Raw genomic sequence first — 13,785 nt, 5'->3', positions numbered from 1 at the left:
CTACAGCTAAAATCCATTTAATTGGCTGAGGTTCAAAGAGGAAGTTTAGCTGACGTATAGTGTAGAATAGTTGGTAAGTAAAAATCTGATTGCTTTTTTTGTGTGTTTGTTTTTATATAAAACATTCTGCTTGGATAGGGAGAGTTTGTGATATTTGAAAATACATTTTGCTTTAATGAAATTGCTAAACTTTAGAGTCAGAGACTTATCAATGAGGGATACATACAGTGGAAAGGAAGCCCTGGAAACAGAGTTAAGAGGACAGATACCAGCAACAGAATCAGATACTGGGCCAGCATGATCAGAAAAAGAAAGTCACCAGCCAACAAAGGTAGAAAAAAATCGTTTTATTTTCATTTTAGTGTTTGGAATATGTCCACTTTGAGAATTTACATCTGATATCTTATTTTGCAATGTATAGCAGTCTCCAAGAGACTGGGCTCCCAGTGAGCCAGGGAGGTCAGACTGTGTAAATGAGATGAAGAGACCCCCCCCCCCCCACTGTAACAAAGACAGGCACATGCATAATCAAAGCTTAGGTCTCTGCAGTTACAAGGGCTGGCCATTCCTAATTATGCTAATAGTTTTTAATAGGCTAAGTCCCACTGAAATGCCTCTTTATAAAGGCAGTGCTTTCTCTGGAGAGCAGTGTTAAGAAACAGCAGGAATTGTGTTTATTTTTTTAAACTGCTTTCCTGTGTAAGCTAATTTACAGTTTTCTAGTATATGCTTGACATTCAAGGGTGTGGTAGACCCTTTTGTCAGGTCTGGCTGGGCCTGTAGTTTTCAGTCTAAAGGAAAGACAGGTAGCAATGGAGAAACATCTAATGAAGAAGTAAGACCGGGGGGGGGGGGGGGGGGGGGGCACCAACTGATAGTCTGCAGGGGGGCACCAGAGACCCTTGGCACGGCCCTGCTTCTGAAGATGTAGCATATGTTGTAACAACTCTCCGGAAATGGACCCCCCCCGTGAGCAGACAAACAGAAGTTATCAATTCCTTAATCCGTCGAGATATAGTGAGGCCAAAACAACCAAACCCTTACTCCGACTGGCTAGAAGGACCAAAAAGAAGGACCAAATAGCTTGTAACAGCTCTCTAAATATATAAGAGCTCTTTTAATATGTAAAGCATATAATTTCCTGTGATCTTGCATGCCCGCAGAAGACCCCAGACCAATAAGAAAAAAGTAACTTCCTATAGTGGCTGCCTCTCCCAAAGGCAATACAACTTTCAACTGAAAGAGTAGCCCTTCCCACTAAGTAAGGGAGATGGGGAGGAAGTGGGGGAGGGACTCGGGGCACCCGAGTATAACACCCCAGAGGCTGGAAAAGAAAGAAAAGAAATCCCTAGCCGCCAAGCCTCTAACAGAGATTCCCCAGGCACAGTAAAAGCAGCATTATTGTTCTTATTATTAACCTCTAAAAGAGAGAGAGCCTAATGGGCTCACCTCCTGCCTGCTGGAGACTGAGAAAATACTGAGGCTAGGGTCACATGACCAGGGCTCTTATTGGCTCTCTAGTCACAGTTTTTTTTTTCTCAGTCTCCACCTGCTGGAAGGCGAGCACAACCCATCAATCCAATCCTGGTCCGGTCCGAAGGGACGCTAAGGAAGATTTAGGTATTTTCTTGTTGATCTGATTGTGTTTCTGGTTGGCAGGTCTATGAGCTATGTCATATATCCTGGGGCTTCGCCGTAGATAATTTTGTGGACCATGGTGCAGATTTTGAAGGTGATACGTTCTTTGATTGGGAGCCAATGCAGTTTTTCTCGGAGAGGTTTAGCACTTTCGAAATGCTTTTTTCCAAATATTAGCCTGGCTGCCGTGTTTTGGGCGGTCTGTAGTTTCTTTATAAGTTGTTCTTTGCATCCTGCATAGATGCCATTGAAGTAGTCTACGTGGCTTAGTACCATTGATTGTATCAGGTTGCGGAATGTTTCTCGCGGGAAGAATGGTTTCAGACGTTTGAGTTTCCGCATCGAATGGAACATTTTCTTTGTTTAGTTTTTACTTGGGTCTCTAGGGTGAGGTTTCGGTCGATTGTCATGCCGAGGATTTTCAGGCTGAGATAAGGAGGGTGTGGTTTGGGGTGATTATATTTGTGGGTTTGTTCACGTTGTATTGGGATGAGAGGATGAGGCAGTGTGTTTTTTCCGTATTGAGTTTTAATTGAAATGCGCTTGCCCATGAGTTCATGATGTTCAAACTTGGATTGATTTCGTTGGTTATTAAAACTTGCTATACCGCCCAAAGCTGACTTGCAGATCAGGGCAGTTTACAATATCAAATAATAGAAAAATAGAAAAATTGAAAGGAACTACAATATATTGACAGTACAGGTTCAAGCACTCAGCAGTAAGACCAGTAACAGCAAAACAAAGGGATATTGGGATGGTAATCCAAGAGGGAAAAGGGATAGAGGGAACAGTGGGTGGTAAAATGATGCAACATACCCCTACCCCCTAATCTATTAAACTTAATTAAATGCCTGCTCAAATAGCCAGGTTTTCAGGGCTGTCAAAATTTTTAAAAAATGATTCTGAGCAGATAGAAAGTGGGAGAGAATTCCAGTAGAAAGGTGCCTGGAAGCAGAACGTGCGGTGGTGAGTAAATTCTAACTGGGCTTGTTTTGGATTTGGAAGAACTAAACGATAATCGTTTATGGTGGTTTATTGTAAATTTAAGCTTGGTCAGTAGATTATTGGCTAGGCAGCACTGCTGCAACTCCTGTTATACTAGGAACTTAGGCTAGACAGACATTTCTCTGTACTCTACCTGCAAAGTGATGCATGTGGGTAAGAGGAACCCGAATTATAGCTACGTCTTGCAAGGTTCCGCGTTAGGAGTTACGGTTCAAGAAAGGGATCTGGGTGTCGTCGTCGATGATACGCTGAAACCTTCTGCTCAGTGTGCTGCTGCGGCTAGGAAAGCGAATAGAATGTTGGGTGTTATTAGGAAGGGTATGGAGTCCAGGTGTGCGGATGTTATAATGCCGTTGTATCGCTCCATGGTGCAACCGCACCTGGAGTATTGTGTTCAGTACTGGTCTCCGTATCTCAAAAAAGATATAGTAGAATTGGAAAAGGTACAGCGAAGGGCGACGAAAATGATAGTGGGGATGGGACGACTTTCCTATGAAGAGAGGCTGAGAAGGCTAGGGCTTTTCAGCTTGGAGAAGAGACGGCTGAGGGGAGATATGATAGAAGTGTATAAAATAATGAGTGGAATGGATCGGGTGGATGTGAAGCGACTGTTCACGCTATCCAAAAATACTAGGACTAGAGGGCATGAGTTGAAGCTACAGTGTGGTAAATTTAAAACGAATCGGAGAAAATTTTTCTTCACCCAACGTGTAATTAGACTCTGGAATTCGTTGCCGGAGAACGTGGTACGGGCGGTTAGCTTGACGGAGTTTAAAAAGGGGTTAGATAGATTCCTAAAGGACAAGTCCATAGACCGCTATTAAATGGACTTGGAAAAATTCCGCATTTTTAGGTATAACTTGTCTGGAATGTTTTTACGTTTGGGGAGCGTGCCAGGTGCCCTTGACCTGGATTGGCCACTGTCGGTGACAGGATGCTGGGCTAGATGGACCTTTGGTCTTTCCCAGTATGGCACTACTTATGTACTTATGCTGGTAGGGGCATAACCTGACTGTCTTGTCTGGACTGGTCTAGCAAGATTCCAATTTCCTATACTCCCCAGTTCTTCTCCTCTCCCTTCCTCAATTTTCCCAGATTCTTTCTCTGGCCTCTGCCTTTCTCACAAGTCCACTCCCTGGCTGCTCCACCCTCTTCTTACCCATCTCCTCACTAGTCAGAAAACCTATGAAAGAAGGAGCCTATGGAGGAAGCAGCACTGGGAATCAAAAATGAACAATGTCCATGTCCTTATGATTCTGTCTTTGGTGTCAGACATCAAGGCCAGTAGCAAGGATGAAGGAAAAAAAAGTGAAACTAGGGGATAAAACAAGGAAGAGCAGAATACCAAGAAGAAGAGAGAAGAAAGAGCAGGCTTGTTGTAGTGGCAGGATAATCTTCATTTGGCCATATACACCCTACTGCCTCTTCTTGGTTGGACTCAGATGCCAAAAGTAATAACCTAATTCAAGCTCATAAGAACATAACAGCAGCCATACTGGGTCAGACCAATAGTCCATCTAGCCCAGTATCATGTTTTCCAAACAGTGGCCAAGCCAGGTCACAAGTACCTAGCAGAAACCCAAATCATAGCAACACTCCATACTACAAATCACAGGGCAAGGAGTTGCTTCCCATGTCTGTCTCAATAGCAGACTATGGACTTTTCCTCCAGAAATTTGTCCAAACCTTTTTCAAACCCACGCTTTTACCACCTCCTCTGGCAAAAAGTTCCACAGCTTAACTATTCATTGAGTGTAAAAATATTTCCTATTTATTTTAAAAGTATTGCCATGTAACTTCGAGTGTCCCCTCAGCTCAGCTGTGAAGAAATCCAAAACTGGAGAAATATGGAGACAGGGTATGGTTCTCAGGTTCCCAATAAAGAATAACCTCAAGAGAAGGTGGTCCCCTTAGGATAAGAATAAAAGGTACAGAGAAAAACAAAAACAGTCAAGGTAGGTAAGGGATACTGACCTGCTTCCAAAAAGACAGCTGAGAAGTCCATTGGCCACAAGCGAAGGTAGCCATCCTCGGAGCCTGTGGCACAGAAAGTAGGAGAGATACTGATGCTGTTGATGGCAATCCCAGGACCTGAAAATCAAGGTCAAATTAATGCAGCTGAAAGGAGCTTTGGACTCTCCATCATCTCTGCACTCACAAAAATCAAGCATTATAGTGGGAAAATCATAAAAATGCTACACAGAATCACTCAGCTTGTGGAATTAGATCCAGCACTGACATTCACTTTCCTGTAACTGCTGAAGGTCTCTTACCCCACTTTTGGCCCCAAAGGTAAAGATTTTTCTCTGACCTTACCAGAGCAGAGGGTCTACTTCTTGTGTTTCGGATCCCATCAGAGCTGAGAGATACTTCTCTCTCATTTCGGACCCTAATGGAACTCAGTGTCTGCTTCTTCCACATTTGAGCCTACCTGAGTTGAAGGTCTGCTTCTCTCGCCTCTGTGCATGTTGAACCTGAGATGGCAGTAGACGCCGAACATTTTGGATTGAAACCTTCTTATAATCAATTTCCAAGATATGACCACTCCTGCTGCAGACATAACTGACAAGGAGAAGAGAAGGGAACAGTTTTTAGTATTATTCACTCATACACCTCCTCTTTCACTATGGCAAACAAAGGACATGGATATTAAAATAGGGGAATGGCAGTAAAGAGGGATGACATGTAAAAAGACCTTGCATGCAGATGTGCAGAGACAATTTAAAGGGATCTTACAGCGTGCGATCTTCAGGTTCTCGATCAGGAGGGTAGCCTTCTTCAAAAGCCAAGTCTGTAAACTCCAGAGCATGATACTCCCCTAGATTGATAGGACAGGAACGGAGTACCCCACTTCGCACTCGCCAAAGCCTGATGTTATCCCTGCCACATGACACCATCCTGTGACAAGACCATAGCATATAAGTCATGCACTGGGGCATCTCATGCTACACAAGCAAAATTGATACCAGAATGTGCGAGGTGCAAGCAAGTGCCTGGAATGGCAAGTTTCTTCTACAGAGCGCAAAAGTCAAACCCTTCTCTGTGGACAGAAAAGAATTTTACATGCAGATATCTGTGCTTTAAGAATTGTATTACCAATCTGTGGGTAAAAGTACATGTATTTCCCAATATTACATGAACATTTTCTTGAATACAGAAGAGGTGAACCCTGGGGGAAGGAGAGAGTGGGGTTTGAACAATACACACACACACACATCAAAACTATACACAGTTTCCAGTGTAAAAATTACCTGCTGAGAAAGCAGGCACAGTCTCTGTGGGCAATTCTTTTCCCCCGAGGACAATATTTAAATAAAAGTCTACGCAAGCCTTTGTTTTGTTTTTCTATTTAACCATATTTTAGTACAGACCTCAGTGTAGCTTTTGAAATAAACCCAGTTTTGAAATAAAACCCATTATACAAAAACAACTGAAACATCTTTCTTATTCTCTGGTACCCATCCATCCACTCTACCCATATGTCCTAAGGGACCATGTATTCAGTTCATTAACTTTAAAAGCCATATTGTAGTCTTGTTCCTAATGTCAGATAGTTTTACCTGTCTCAACTCTAAGGGCATACAGATCCTGCACCTGTGAAGACCAACGTGAGAAAAGGGAGCACTGCAATGGACACATGTGGGACCACCTCCAGCGTCATCACAATGGATGCATAGTAACATAGTAGATGACGGCAGAAAAAGACCTGCACGGTCCATCCAGTCTGCCCAACAAGAGAACTCATATTTGCTGCTTTTTGTGTATACCCTACTTTGATTTGTACCTGTGCTCTTCAGGGCACAAACCGTATAAGTCTGCCCAGCACTATCCCCGCCTCACAACCACCAGCCCCTCCTCCCAACCACCGGCTCTGGCACAGACCGTATAAGTCTGCCCAGCACTATCCTCACCTCCCAACCACCAGCCCCGCCTCCCAACCACCGGCTCTGGCACAGACCGTACAAGTCTGTCCAGCACTATCCCCGCCTCCCAACCAGCAGTCCCGCTTCCTACCACCGGCTCTGGCACAGACCGTATAAGTCTGCCCAGCACTATCCCCACCTCCCAACCACCAGCCCCGCCTCCCGATCTCGACTAAGCTCCTGAAGATCCATTCCTTCGGCACAGGATTCCTTTATGCTTATCCCACGCATGTTTGAATTCCGTTACCGTTTTCATTTCCACCACCTCCCGCGGGAGGGCATTCCAAGCATCCACTACTCTCTCCGTGGAAAAATACTTCCTGACATTTTTCTTGAGTCTGCCACCCTTCAATCTCATTTCATGTCCTCTCGTTCTACCATCTTCCCATCTCCGGAAAAGGTTCGTTTGCGGATTAATACCTTTCAAATATTTGAACGTCTGTATCATATCACCCCTGTTTCTCCTTTCCTCCAGAGTATACATGTTTAGTTCAGCAAGTCTCTCCTCATACGTCTTGTAACGCAAATCCCATACCATTCTCTTAGCTTTTCTTTGCACCGCTTCAATTCTTTTTACATCCTTAACAAGATACGGCCTCCAAAACTGAACACAATACTCCAGGTGGGGCCTCACCAACGACTTATACAGGGGCATCAACACCCCCTTTCTTCTGCTGGTCACACCTCTCTATACAGCCTAACAACCTTCTAGCTACGGCCACCGCCTTGTCACACTGTTTCGTCGCCTTCAAATCCTCAGATACTATCACCCCAAGATCCCTCTCTCCGCCCGTACCTATCAGACTCTCCCCGCCTAACACATACGTCTCCCGTGGATTTCTATTCCCTAAGTGCATCACTTTGCATTTCTTCGCATTGAATTTTAATTGCCAAACCTTAGACCATTCTTCTAGCTTCCTCAGATCCTTTTTCATGCTTTCCACTCCCTCCCGGGTGTCCACTCTGTTACAGATCTTAGTATCATCCGCAAATAGGCAAACTTTACCTTCTAACCCTTCGGCAATGTCACTCACAAATATATTGAACAGAATCGGCCCCAGCACCGATCCCTGAGGCACTCCACTACCCACCTCCAACATCATCACAATGGACCCCAACACCTGACGATAGTCCCGCACTTTAGGAGCCCGTAACAAAAGAAGAGCATGGATCTGACCTTGAAACTTGAGAGTTGCATGGGGACAGAAATCTTACCCATCCCCACAAGAATTTAATGGTACATTAAAAAAATTCCGGTTGGCTCTTTGTCTCTCTCTGGGTTCAAGCCGCAGCACTGCAGGCAAGGAAGGAACAGAAGGAACTTGAACACTCTGGTGCGCACGTCTCTGAGTGGTCGCCACATGCACGCGCCAGTAGGTCAGGTGACATCTGACGCTTGTGCCTGTGTCAGAGCTGAGGTCTGCGCATCAGCCCAGGAGCAGAGAGGATTAATAGTAACATAGTAAGTGACAGCAGATAAAAACCTGAATGGTCCAGTTTGCCCAACAGTCACGCTCATTATCAATTCATAATTAAATCAACAACTTCATTATGGTCTCTTTGGCATTTTTGGGACATACCATAGAAGTCTGCCCGGCCCTATCCTTATGTTCCAACTGCTGGAGATGTCATCGAAACCCACTCCAGCCTATTTCTCTTCTCATTTGTGGAAAACAGATCGTAAAAGTCTGCCCAGCACTGTCCTCATGTTCCAGCCACTAAAGTTGCTATCTAAGCCCTTTCCAGCCCATCCTAAACCAGATTGCCATATATGAGACACAGACCATACAAGTCTGCCTGGTATCAGGCCTAGTTCATCACAGCCGGAGTCACTATCTAAGCGTTACTCGACATATCCATGCAGCCATTTAAATTTAGGTTTTTTATAACTTCTGTTTTCTAATTAGAGATCCTCTGTGTTCATTCCATGCCTTTTTGAATTCCGTCACCATGTGTGTCTCTACCATCTTCTTAATGGAGACACTCCACATCTGTGCTGTTAAAGGAAGGAGGAGACAACACTCAAAGAACTTGGTACTTGGTAAGTGAGAGGCTGGGGCAAGTGCAGCATACACTTCCACAGGAACGGCTTCCATCCCCATGGGAACCCTGCAGAACTGCTTCCGTCCCCGCGGGATTTGTGTGAACCCCATTCAAGTCTCTACTTGAAACTTCTCAATCCGGGACTAGGGCACAAAAATTAGACCCGCCTGAGTGTCAAAACGCACCCCCAAATACTCCAGACACTGAGGGCCACAGATGACTCTTGACCGGGTTCACCACCCAGCGACTCCAAAAACTGCACCACTGGAACAGTCACTTGCTCGCTCTCCTGCAGAGACTTCGCTTGGATCAGCCAGTCATCCAGGTAAGGGTGAAACAGGATGCCCTCTTGGCACAGGGCAGCCACCAAAACCACCACCATCAGTTTGGAAAACAAGCAAGGCTCCATCGCCAGACCAAATGGAAGAGCGCAAAATTGAACATGCTCTCCCAAGACGGAAAAACACAGAAAACACTGATGAGACTGCTAGATGGGGATGTGCAGATAATCTTCTGTGAGATCTGTAAGAAAGGGCGGGCCACAAATATGTAGGTATGCTATATAAAGGAGAACACTACTAAACAGCAATTATTCTGGACTCGTGTCTAGGGGAAGCGTACCTCTTTGTCCCAATGGCAAGCTAGCTGTGCTGGAAAAAGGAACATGCATAACCCAAGTGTCTTGACTGGTCTGGAGGGTTGCTAAGGAATGAAGAATTATGCTAGCCCTTGATCTCAGTAAAATACAGGCCAATGGCTCATAATAAGAGCTAGGCTTCTTAAAATCAGAATCATCTCTGATACAAAAGAGAGCTAGCTTGTAAAAATCAGAGATCACCTTTGACACAGTTACATTTCACTGTGGCAAGTGCTGAACTGGCAAGGGTGGGGGCAATCTACTCTATAAACAATCCTGAGATTGGCACCTGCAAGACGTCATAAGCAAGAGTTGCTATGGTTACGTAGAGATAGTGCTGGGTCAGCTGCACCCCGGGTGAGAATATCCAAAGGGGGGGCTACAGGAAGGTTTGGGTACATGTGAAGTCATTCTGATCAACTGATAAGGACTAGGAGCCCAGTTGAGACAGCTGGGGTCCATTGAAATGAATAGGGCCAAAATTGTATATAAGCAGCAGTTTGAGGAGTATTAGTTCAGTCGAGACGAGACGAGAAGAAGAAGGAGATGAGAGGAGAAGACGAACAGAGAAGGGAGACTCCAGAAGGCTAGAGAGAGAGGACGTGCCATGATATGCAGTTCCATTATGTGAATGCTTAACCTACCTGTATTACCATTGGTAAGATTGTAATAAACTATCTTATTATATCTACTACATACTGGGTTCCTTTCTAATTACAAGAGTCCATACTGCCTGACGGTGTAAGCCTGTCATGAGCAGATTCAAGGTTGGGAAAGCTAGATATTTGGAGGGCATATGTAACTTTGCCCAGAGAGAGATGAGACGGGCCACTGCTTCCGCTGCTTGATTAGCAAAGGCAGATTCGGAGAAAATAAACAGGAATCAAACAATTTTGAAATAAAACCCATTATACAACTGAAACATCTTTCCTATCTCTGGTACCCATCCATCCACTCTACCCATATGTCCTACTGGTCCATGTATTCAGTTCACTAACTTAAAAAGCCATATTGTAATCTTTTTCCTAAATGTCAGATTGTTTTACTTATCTTAACTCTAAGGGCATACAGATCTAAAGTGAAGGGTTACAAAATATAAACACTTGCTGCCTTGTGCTTTGAAGTCATACCCAGTCTAGCATTGCTGATGCATTGACTAAAGAGACCTTCCTGGTACATAAGACTTTATTGGTACATACCCCCCAGAGTTTGCACCAACGCAGGCTGTTTGGATTACAGAGAAATTAGGATTTACTGGCTAATTTTCTTTCCTTAAGTCCCTCCAGTCCAGTAAGATGCACAGCATGCCAGCAGATGGAAAGCGAATGCTACATACCTGTAGAAGGTATTCTCCGAGGACAGCAGGCTGATTGTTCTCACTGATGGGTGACGTCCACGGCAGCCCCTCCAATCGGAAACTTCTCTAGCAAAGTCCTTTGCTAGTCCTCGCGCGCCCGCGCGCACCGCGCATGCGCGGCCGTCTTCCCGCCCGAAACCGGCTCGAGCCGGCCAGTCCAGTATGTAGCAAGACAATACACTTCAAGGGAAGACACAACTCCAAAGGGGAGGCGGGCGGGTTTGTGAGAACAATCAGCCTGCTGTCCTCGGAGAATACCTTCTACAGGTATGTAGCATTCGCTTTCTCCGAGGACAAGCAGGCTGCTTGTTCTCACTGATGGGGTATCCCTAGCCCCCAGGCTCACTCAAAACAACAACCATGGTCAATTGGGCCTCGCAACGGCGAGGACATAACTGAGATTGACCTAAAAAATTTACCAACTAACTGAGAGTGCAGCCTGGAACAGAACAAACAGGGCCCTCGGGGGGTGGAGTTGGATCCTAAAGCCCAAACAGGTTCTGAAGAACTGACTGCCCGAACCGACTGTCGCGTCGGGTATCCTGCTGCAGGCAGTAATGAGATGTGAATGTGTGGACAGATGACCACGTCGCAGCTTTGCAAATTTCTTCAATAGAGGCTGACTTCAAGTGGGCTACCGACGCAGCCATGGCTCTAACATTATGAGCCGTGACATGACCCTCAAGAGCCAGCCCCGCCTGGGCATAAGTGAAGGAAATGCAATCTGCTAGCCAATTGGATATGGTGCGTTTCCCTACAGCCACTCCCCTCCTATTGGGATCAAAAGAAACAAACAATTGGGCGGACTGTCTGTGGGGCTGTGTCCGCTCCAGATAGAAGGCCAATGCTCTCTTGCAGTCCAATGTGTGCAGCTGACGTTCAGCAGGGCAGGAATGAGGACGGGGAAAGAATGTTGGCAAGACAATTGACTGGTTCAGATGGAACTCCGACACGACCTTTGGCAAGAACTTAGAGTGAGTGCGGAGGACTACTATGTTATGATGAAATTTGGTGTAAGGGGCCTGGGCTACCAGGGCCTGAAGCTCACTGACTCTACGAGCTGAAGTAACTGCCACCAAGAAAATGACCTTCCAGGTCAAGTACTTCAGATGGCAGGAGTTCAGTGGCTCAAAAGGAGGTTTCATCAGCTGGGTGAGAACGACATTGAGATCCCATGACACTGTAGGAGGCTTGACAGGGGGCTTTGACAAAAGCAAACCTCTCATGAAGCGAACAACTAAAGGCTGTCCCGAGATCGGCTTACCTTCCACATGGTAATGGTATGCACTGATTGCGCTAAGGTGAACTCTTACAGAGTTGGTCTTGAGACCAGACTCAGACAAGTGCAGAAGGTATTCAAGCAGGGTCTGTGTAGGACAAGAGCGAGGACCTAGGGCCTTGCTGTCACACCAGACGGCAAACCTCCTCCATAGAAAGAAGTAACTCCTCTTAGTGGAATCTTTCCTGGAAGCAAGCAAGACGCGGGAGACACCCTCTGACAGACCCAAAGAGGCAAAGTCTACGCTCTCAACATCCAGGCCGTGAGAGCCAGGGACCGGAGGCTGGGATGCAGAAGAGCCCCTTCGTCCTGCGTGATGAGGGTCGGAAAACACTCCAATCTCCACGGTTCTTCTGAGGATAACTCCAGAAGAAGAGGGAACCAGATCTGACGCGGCCAAAAAGGAGCAATCAGAATCATGGTGCCTCGGTCTTGCTTGAGTTTCAACAAAGTCTTCCCCACCAGAGGAATGGGAGGATAAGCATACAGCAGGCCCTCCCCCCAGTCCAGGAGGAAGGCATCCGATGCCAGTCTGCCATGGGCCTGAAGCCTGGAACAGAACTGAGGGACTTTGTGGTTCGCTTGAGATGCGAAGAGATCCACCAAGGGGGTGCCCCACACTTGGAAGATCTGGCGCACCACTCGGGAGTTGAGCGACCACTCGTGAGGTTGCATAATCCTGCTCAGTCTGTCGGCCAGACTGTTGTTTACGCCTGCCAGATATGTGGCTTGGAGCACCATGCCGAGACGGCGAGCCCAGAGCCACATGCTGACGGCTTCCTGACACAGGGGGCGAGATCCGGTGCCCCCCTGCTTGTTGACATAGTACATGGCAACCTGGTTGTCTGTCTGAATTTGGATAATTTGGTGGGACAGCCGATCTCTGAAAGCCTTCAGAGCGTTCCAGATCGCTCGCAACTCCAGGAGATTGATCTGTAGACCGCGTTCCTGGAGGGACCAGCTTCCTTGGGTGTGAAGCCCATCGACATGAGCTCCCCATCCCAGGAGAGACGCATCCGTGGTCAGCACTTTTTGTGGCTGAGGAATTTGGAAGGGACGTCCCAGAGTCAGATTGGACCAAATCGTCCACCAATACAGGGATTTGAGAAAACTCGTGGACAGGTGGATTACGTCTTCTAGATCCCCAGCAGCCTGAAACCACTGGGAAGCTAGGGTCCATTGAGCAGATCTCATGTGAAGGCGGGCCATGGGAGTCACATGAACTGTGGAGGCCATGTGGCCCAGCAATCTCAACATCTGCCGAGCTGTGATCTGCTGGGACGCTCGCACCCGCGAGACGAGGGACAACAAGTTGTTGGCTCTCGCTTCTGGGAGATAGGCGCGAGCCGTCCGAGAATCCAGCAGAGCTCCTATGAATTCGAGTCTCTGTGATGGGAGAAGATGGGACTTTGGGTAATTTATCACAAACCCCAGTAGCTCCAAGAGGCGAATAGTCATCTGCATGGACTGCAGGGCTCCTGCCTCGGACGTGTTCTTCACCAGCCAATCGTCGAGATATGGGAACACGTGTACCCCCAGCCTGCGAAGTGCCGCTGCTACTACAGCCAGGCACTTTGTGAACACCCTGGGCGCAGAGGCGAGCCCAAAGGGTAGCACACAGTACTGGAAGTGACGTGTGCCCAGCTGAAATCGCAGATACTGTCTGTGAGCTGGCAGTATCGGGATGTGTGTGTAGGCATCCTTCAAGTCCAGAGAGCATAGCCAATCGTTTTCCTGAATCATGGGAAGTAGGGTGCCCAGGGAAAGCATCCTGAACTTTTCTTTGACCAGATATTTGTTCAGGGCCCTTAGGTCTAGGATGGGACGCATCCCCCCTGTTTTCTTTTCCACAAGGAAGTACCTGGAATAGAATCCCAGCCCTTCTTGCCCGGATGGCACGGGC

At 46.7% G+C, this 13,785-nt stretch overlaps 1 protein-coding gene across 1 annotated transcript in view; it reads right to left on the bottom strand.

Annotated features, from left to right (window-relative positions):
* WDR90 (WD repeat domain 90) overlaps positions 1–13,785 on the bottom strand; it is a 240,642-nt gene that overhangs the window by 109,791 nt on the left and 117,066 nt on the right. The window contains exons 16-18 of the mRNA XM_030212253.1: positions 5,380–5,541; positions 5,075–5,205; positions 4,618–4,734 (exon numbers count right to left, since the gene is read on the bottom strand). Coding sequence (XP_030068113.1) covers positions 4,618–4,734; positions 5,075–5,205; positions 5,380–5,541 — 410 coding nt within the window. The remainder of the gene's footprint in view (positions 1–4,617; positions 4,735–5,074; positions 5,206–5,379; positions 5,542–13,785) is intronic.

Source organism: Microcaecilia unicolor, chromosome 8, assembly GCF_901765095.1.
Source record: "Microcaecilia unicolor chromosome 8, aMicUni1.1, whole genome shotgun sequence".
NCBI classification, from domain to species: domain Eukaryota; kingdom Metazoa; phylum Chordata; class Amphibia; order Gymnophiona; family Siphonopidae; genus Microcaecilia; species Microcaecilia unicolor.
This window is presented reverse-complemented; position numbering and strand designations above follow the sequence as displayed.